The sequence below is a fragment of the Heteronotia binoei genome, chromosome 7 (assembly GCF_032191835.1).
Source record: "Heteronotia binoei isolate CCM8104 ecotype False Entrance Well chromosome 7, APGP_CSIRO_Hbin_v1, whole genome shotgun sequence".
In the NCBI taxonomy this organism is placed as follows: Eukaryota; Metazoa; Chordata; class Lepidosauria; order Squamata; family Gekkonidae; genus Heteronotia; species Heteronotia binoei.
In genome coordinates, this window is record NC_083229.1 from 106,787,230 (window position 1) to 106,795,375 (window position 8,146).

Here is an 8,146-nt window from a genome sequence, read left to right on the forward strand (position 1 = left end):
AACTGTCCCTTGTCCTTCAAGTACTGCCTCAAATCCTTCCAAAAGATTCAACACTACTGTACTCTTTTTTCAGTTGAGAGGGAGGGAATACATCAATGGATGCTGTTTCTGGCCCTGACTTGGATAACCCAGGCAAGCCGATCTCATTAGATCTCAAAAGCTAAGCAGGTCAACGTTGACAAGTACTTAGGTGGGAGACCTCTTTGAAATACCACAGGTGGAAGAAGGGGGAAGACTTTATTCAACCACCTCTCTGAATATCCTCCAGGCTCCCAGTACGGGTCTGTCACCAGAGATTGCCATGACTTCTAAGTGTGTGTGTGCACGCACACACACTATAAATACAAAAAATGTCCCCCCAAATAGATGCTGTTTCTGGCAACCTGCTACCTTGTCTTTTTCTCAGGTAACTTTATTCAAGAAGTGGTATGGAAATGTCATTTTGAGCCCCCACAATTGTCTTCACAGGATTGTACTGTAAGCAACAGTAAGAGGAACAACATGAGGCAAATCTAAACACAACAATAAGAAGAACTACAATTCATGAAATTTGGAGCAGACTTTCGTCTCTGACCTAATCCTCAACAACTTCCACTCTGCCTTCTAAACCAAAGAACTGTTGTCTGTTCTTGGCATCTTCCCTGGGATCCCTATAACCTTATCACACAGGACCACACATGGTGTTGCTTTCTCCTTTTCCATTGCTTGACAATGCCTAGCCTTATAATGGAACTAAGTGCTGTCACAATGTCCATTTTTGTTGTAGTTCAGATTAATGGTATTAACTGTGGTGACTCACTCTTTAATTGTGTAACTAAATTCAGAGATATTGTTGATGCTTACTATTTAAAATACTTATTAGCTGCTTTTCTACCTTGTGGAACTCAAGGCTACTTAGAATATAAATAAAATAACAATTAAAACACACACACACAAGACCACAATTTAAAATCTCAGAATCGCCGATAAATAAAAACTAAGTTAGTCAAATGCAGTCCTAAATAAAACCGTCTTGTGTTGAAAGAAGGAGGGGCATGAGGGAGAATCAAGAAGTACCAGCCCCACTCAGTTGAAACAACCCACAAGCAGAGAAAAGAGCAGGAGTCCAGTAACACCTTGAAGATTCATGAATGCTCATATCCTGCCACAAATCTTGTTAGCCTTTAAGGTGCTACTGGACTCTTGCTATCCGTCTTGATCTATCTCCATGAGCAGAGAGGCATACTAGCAAGTTTTATCCACCAGCTAAGCCTCAAATAAGCCTGATGACTGAAATCTCAAAAGGGGTAAAAAAGGCTTACAAAGAGGTCACAATGCAATCCTAAACAGAGTTGTAGCCTTCTAAGGTCAATAGTCTTAGAACTCATAGTTAGACAGGGAATGCCAGCAAAGAAAATTATCTTCAAACATTAAATGCACTTCAAATCAGGGGTCGTTTGTAGAAAAATAGGTGGTGGAGCTCATTAGCGTAACTCATTAGCATATGCCACCACCGCAGGCAGGGAGGAGGAGAGCCAGTGCCTGCTCGGCATGCTAAGCGCGGCCGGCCTGCTTGCTGGAGCGGGAGCTGGGCCTGCTTCAGAGGAGGTGCCGCGGGGCCTTGTTGCATTGCAGGGCGAGGCGGAAGCAGCAGCTGGCGTGAGAATCACCTCCCCAGCCACAGACACAAAGGGCGGAGAGTTTCTGCTCCGGAACCAGGAGTGGGGGAATAGAGCTGTCTGGCTTTTGGCAGAGGCTGGCACTCACTGTGAGCCCTCGGGGTGGGGGGGGAGGTGGAGGTAGGAATAGGAACCCTGGAATGCCCTAAAAATATCCACAAAGGAAATCCTGTATGCAGGATTGTAGAAAAATTCGTGGCAGAGCTCTTTTTTTTTTTGGCAGAGCTCATTAGCATAACTCATTTGCATATGCCACCACCCCCAGCCAAAAGCAACCCAATGCAAGAAAGGAGAACCCCAGGCAAGTGAGACCTGCTTAGGTTGGCTAGAGATCCAGCCAGCCCAAGCAGGCCTTGCTCGCCTGGGGATCTCCTCAGCCACCCGCCCCCCCAAATCAAAAAGTCAGCAAGCCACCCGCCACCCAAAATCACATAAGAAATGGAGAAAGGATAGCATGGGCTTCTCCAAGAGTTAATGAGGGCTGCTGGAGGCGTGGCAAAGCCCCTGGTGGCTGGCTGACTGCCTGCTCTCCGAATCCAGGGATTGTTATGCAGCTGCACCTACTATTCGATGGACATGGTAGGTGAGGAGGAACCCTCAGAAAGGTTCAGGAGCTGCATTCCTGTGGGCTCCTGCTGAATCTGAGGCCTGCTCCAAACCATTCTTGATCTCCTTTTAGATTTTGTCCTTAAGAAACTAAGGTCTACTTCCTCCAGAAATGGTTATCATGCAGGATAAAAAAAATTCAAAAAAATTTCTACTATTTCACAGTGATGCATCTTTATGAATAAAGCCCTTACCCAATAAGGGAGTTGTTGATCAGCCATAAATGCTTTAGGACTTGGTTCACTTTTCCCATTACTGGTCCAAATCCGTTTCCAAGCAGTGTATTTTTCATAGCCATCTTTGTGACTAGGAGAAATGACAAGAGTTAGAGGTAAATAAAGGCAACAAAAGGAACAGCACAATTCAATCCATTTTACAATTTAAAATTCATTCCAGACATGAAATGCTAAGAACAAGAAAAAAGGCATAAGGGCAACAGAGTTGATTTTTCTAAGTACGTACAGAAGTTAGAAATACTATTGTATTCTGGTTTTTGTTTTTACTTTGTTCCCTCTGGTAATTGTGCCAATTCAGAATTCCTCAAGTATCAGTAATGCATACTTAAACTATGATTAACACAGGAATGCACTTGCATGAGTTCTTGATTATCGGGACCCTTCTCTCCATGAGAGTTTCACTGTTGGTTTTTACTAAACAACTTGTGTAAGGAGGAGAAGGAGATTGGATTTATATCCCGCCCTTCACTCCGAGTCTCAGAGGGGCTCACAATCTCCTTTATTTTCCTCCCCCCACAACAGACACCCCTTATTCACTTTTTTTTATTGTGGTATCTTTCAGAAACAAGAACCAGCATCAATTTTCAGCCAATGGCTTGAATCCCATAAAGTGCTCTTGCTAATGGTAGAAACCCCCAGGAATAACACTGCAAAGGAAGTTATTCTCTACTGATGAAAATCCTTCCACCTGTGGGATCCATCCCATTATTGGCAAAACTTCAGTAGATTTAATCCAGAAAAGCATGCACTTTATAAACCAGTGTTCATTTAGCACTGTTATTTTAAAGCTATGAAGTCAAGTAAGAACAGCAAAGTATTTGCAATGAACAGTATTTGCAATGAACAAAAACAGTCCAACCTAAACAGATTAAGATTAAACAGCAAACAGGCGATCATCTCAGAAGACTTAAAGTTACCTTCTGTAATAATGATCAAAACATTCATTGCAGAAATGTTCCCCACATGAGAGATGATACCATCTTGATGTATAGCCATTTTTAGCACACCTGAAACACATGGATACAAAGTGTTACAAATTTATGTGGTTTCTTTAAAAGCTGTCTATGTAAACTGTCTATGAAGTACCTCCACTTGTATATACTGAACAAATTAAGCACACAAGGGATGGAATAGATCTTACAGATCTGTTCCATTAATAGTGGCATTTTTCCGGACGTAAAGAGCCTTTCCCTGATAACAGAGGTTGTTGGTAAAAGAAACCCTAGCACACGAAACAGGTCTTCAGCCTAAATCCATTGTATTTTTCAACACTGTACAATAACAGTTGTATTTCTACTTACATATATGTTACATAACACTTCCTCTGGCTGAATACTTTTAAAATGTCCAAATCTGTGTTCTAATTACATTTCTGGACTTCCTCCATTTAAGAACTAGTACACAGAGAACCATGGAGGAAAAACTATAGGAGTATGTGTTTTCTTTGTGGCAATGCCTTTAAGCAAGAAGATTTCCTCAGCTTGAATCCCTTTGTTCAGTTTTTAAGTTGCTTAAATTCTGAAGCTGTGTCCCTGTTTCCTATCCATACTGTCTGAGGATACATAATTGTGCTTTATGAGAATATACACACTTAGCTCATTGGGTAACTATGTCATTCCAGTTTTGTGGTTGTTTCATGCAATTATGTGCAATAATGGAAGGGTTCTGTAGTTGCTTGAACAAAGGCATTATTTAACAAGAGAATTAGGCAGAGTACAGTTGCCAATAGCTTATAACAAGCAGCCTCACTTTCAGGCCTTCCCTTCACTCTGCTTCTTCCTACATCTCCAATACCCGCCTCCAAATCCTGTGGAAAGTTACTCTGTAGTAATTCAGTGAAGTGCATTCCAAAGCCTCTATGCATCACACTCTGTATGCCCAAAGAAATTCAAATATGCTGGAAGTGTGCTTTTTTTTTTAAAGTGTCATTTATGTGTGCAAAACTCATCTTCAATTTTTAAAAGGAGAGTTCCTAGCTCTCATGATTCAGAGGTATTTGAAAGAGCACAGGCAATTCTGACAGAAATCTAAGAACCCAACACTCCTAATGTTTAGGCACTAGGTTTCAGTGCCCTGAATTCTATTTCCCACTTCCTAAAACAGAAGTTATTGTGCAAAACACGTGTCCATATACAAATAGAAGTAATTTGCATAATCTGTATTCATCACAGAATTGAGATTTTCTCTCTTTTTTAGCATGGAGTACACACTGGTTATAAAAACACTTGGGAAAGGTGTAGAAAAGGGCATTTTTCAGGATGTTAAAGTAGCTACCCTATGAAAAAAGGCTGAAAGGTCCGATGATTTTCAGTTTAGGAAAAAAGACAAAGCAGGGATTCGATAGAGGTTTGTAATATTATATATGAAAACGAACTGAGAAAACTTTCTCTCTTTCCGAAAATACTACTATACCCAATGAAGTTGATGAGCAGTAGATTTATGATAGACAAAAGAAAGTACTTCTTCACACACAATGGGAACAATCCTGAGGAGGTCTACTTGGAATCCTACTCAGATCTATTCAATAGGGCTTACTCCCAGGGAAGTGTTGCTAGGATTGCATTGAATCCTAATGTCACTTACATGTGGCACTCACCATTGTAGGATAAGGCGCTGATTGCTAGTATAAGGCTGTGATCACACACACTAAATAATGCACTTTCAATCCACTTTCAATGCACTTTCCAAATGGATTTTACTGTGTGAACTGGCAAAATCCAGTTAGAAAGTGGATTGAAAGTGCATTACTTAGTGTGTGTGATCTCAGCCTAAGCGGCTTCAAAAGGGAATTAAACAAATTAGTGGAGGATAGATCCATGATGGCTAAATAGGACCTCCATATTCAGTGACAGGAAAATATTTCTGAATGCCAGTTACTGGGAAACCATAATAGGCAAGGTTTGACCCCTACTTAGGGGCTCTTGTGAGCCATTTAGTTGGCTGTGGGAAATAGGATATAGGATGAGATGGAGGTATCATCAGGAGAATGACAGTCAGTTGCCTGACTCCTCCAATGTGTATTTATTTAAGTACAATATTTCTATATCTACCTTTTCCCCAGGTATCTCAGGACCCAAAGTGTGTACATATAAACCAATTTGATAAAACACATTAAAAACAAAACTAAAAACAACTTGTCCCTCAACCAGCAGAGTAATCTCTTTTGCCCAGGATCAAAGATAAAGTGGAAAGGGTCGGGGGGGGGGGGGGTTGGGACCCTGATCTGAAGAACACTTTATTGACAGTCGAGAACAGGTATCAAAAGAAACCCAAACCTTTCCGCTGCACTTGCAAAGCAAACAGGACATGTCGCTGTACACCCTGCCTTTTCACACTTCCGATACTTTTTCTCTGAAGTATCTTCATCCTCCTCCGCTGCGTCTGCAGCCTTCCTCCGCACCTAGCAGAAAGCAACAATGCAACTAAAGAATCTGCACCAGATCTAGGGATCTACAGGCTTTGCTTCTGATTTTGTACTACCTGTTTTTATGATGACATTTTAATTCTGAGATGTTGATTTTATTATTGTCAGCTGCCCTGAGCCCACTTGCGGGATAGGACAGGATATAAATCCAAAAATTAAATCAAATTGCCTCTGAGGTTCTGTGATGGAAAACAGACGTGCTGAGTTTCCACCCCAGCTCATGGAGAGAGTATTTTAGCACTAAACTAACTCCAACAGGTCACTTGGGATGCAGAGCAAATGTTTTAAAAGAAACAAAAAGTTTCATGGGCTGTGTGCATGTATGGTTTATAGCAAAATGTGCAAAGTAACTGAAAGGCTGGCTCACAATTAGCTTTCTAGAGACAAGGAAACATTTCAAAACAACTGTGTTTTATGCCAGGGTACTGAAATTAACTTCACCTGAGCAAGCCTTCAGATCAGCCCAGGGAACTTTAAGAAGATGATATTGGATTTATATCCCGCCCTCCACTCTGAAGAGTCTCAGAGCAGCTCACAATCTCCTTTACCTTCCTCCCCCAACAACGGACACCCTGTGAGGTGGGTGGGGCTGGAGAGGGCTCTCACAGCAGCTGCCCTTTCAAGAACAACCTTTGCCAGAGCTATGGCTGACCCATGGCCATTCCAGCAGGTTCAAGTGGAGGAGTGGGGAATCAAACCCGGTTCTCCCCGATAAGAGTCTGCACACTTAACCACTACACCAAACTGGCGAAAGTTAACAATCACCCGCTCAGTTTCCTCCAAGGGCATTAATTATACAGCTTGGACTGCAATTATACAGCTTGAACTGCAACTAAATTACTAATGTTTAAACCAAATCAGTTCTGCTTACAAGAGTACAAGCCAAAAAGTCAATGTAAGTCAGTGGAATTTGTTTACAAGCACATATACAAAGGATCTAACTATCACTTTAGTTCTTAGACTGAATTTTTAAACATTCACAGAATCATAGAGCTGGAAGGTACCCCACAGGGTCTTCTAGTCCAACCCCCTGCACAATGCAAGAAATGCACAAATACTTCCCCCTACATCCCCAACGATACCTGCTTCATGCCCAGATGATGGCCAAAAAAAATCCCCTTCAGAATCCCTGGCCAAACTGGCCTGGAGAAAAATTGCCCAAAGTGGTGAACAGCTTTCGCTGAGTGTGTAAGAAAGGGCCACAAGAGTTAAGTATTAATGCAACCCTTCCTGCCCTCCTTCTCATGATCTGCCTAACCTCATTATACCCTTCCAAATCCACTGACTTCAGTGGACTCAAAAAGAGTATAATTCTGTCTAAGATGGCACACAACATGCATTCTGTTTAATTTTTATATAGACAGATATATTAAAAAGGTAAAGGTAGTCCCCTGTGCAAGCACCAGTCATTTCTGACTCTGGGGTGACATCGCATCATGACATTTTCACAGCAGACTTTTTATTTTATGGGGTGGTTTGCCATAGCCTTCCCCAGTAATCTACACTTTCCCAACAGCAAGCTGGGTACTCATTTTACCAACCTCAGAAGGATGGAAGGCTGAGTCAACCTTAAGCCAGCTACCTGAACCCAGCTTCCGTCAGGATCAAACTCAGGTCATGAGCAGACAGCTCAGACTGCAGTGCTGCAGCTTTACCACTCTGTGCTATGAGGCTCTCTTGGCTCCCCGTCGGAGAATCGAACCCCGGTCTCCCGCGTGACAGGAGGGGATACTTAGCACTATATAAACTAGACAAATATATACACACTCATATATATATACACACACACAATTTCATTTTAATACTTAAATCTATTTCAATTACCTGCCTCCCTGAACTCCTCAGAGGAAGGTTGTCAGGAGACTGATCCAAAGTCACTGTTTTTTTCTTTGCTCGGACCCTCCCAGAAGACATTGTGCTGTAACATAAAAATCAAGGGGACATCTGGTTTAGAGTACTGCCCCAATTCAAGCTTTGCCCTAAAGAGCCTTCCTACAGCAGGAGGAGAAAAGGCTCACCATAGCTAACCATCCTGAATTGTACAGACCAAAAACTTAGCCCTGAACTGGACAGGAGACAAAAAGAGAAAGGCAACTTGAGTTGTTGTACACAAAAACATGACATATAGAATAGCAAATACACTGGAAAATATGTTGGACACACTCTAAATCTGCATAGTGGAAGTCAAAAAACAAGGCAGGGGAGGTGTGATGCAGACTTAA

At 41.9% G+C, this 8,146-nt stretch overlaps 1 protein-coding gene across 1 annotated transcript in view; it reads right to left on the minus strand.

Moving 5' to 3' along the window:
• The window catches only part of KDM1B (lysine demethylase 1B), a 35,666-nt gene extending 27,793 nt beyond the window's left edge, over positions 1-7,873 (minus strand). The window contains exons 1-4 of the mRNA XM_060244156.1: positions 7,749-7,873; positions 5,776-5,900; positions 3,418-3,507; positions 2,459-2,570 (exon numbers count right to left, since the gene is read on the minus strand). Coding sequence (XP_060100139.1) covers positions 2,459-2,570; positions 3,418-3,507; positions 5,776-5,900; positions 7,749-7,838 — 417 coding nt within the window. The 5' untranslated portion in view covers positions 7,839-7,873. The remainder of the gene's footprint in view (positions 1-2,458; positions 2,571-3,417; positions 3,508-5,775; positions 5,901-7,748) is intronic.
• Between the last annotated feature and the right edge of the window lie 273 nt (positions 7,874-8,146).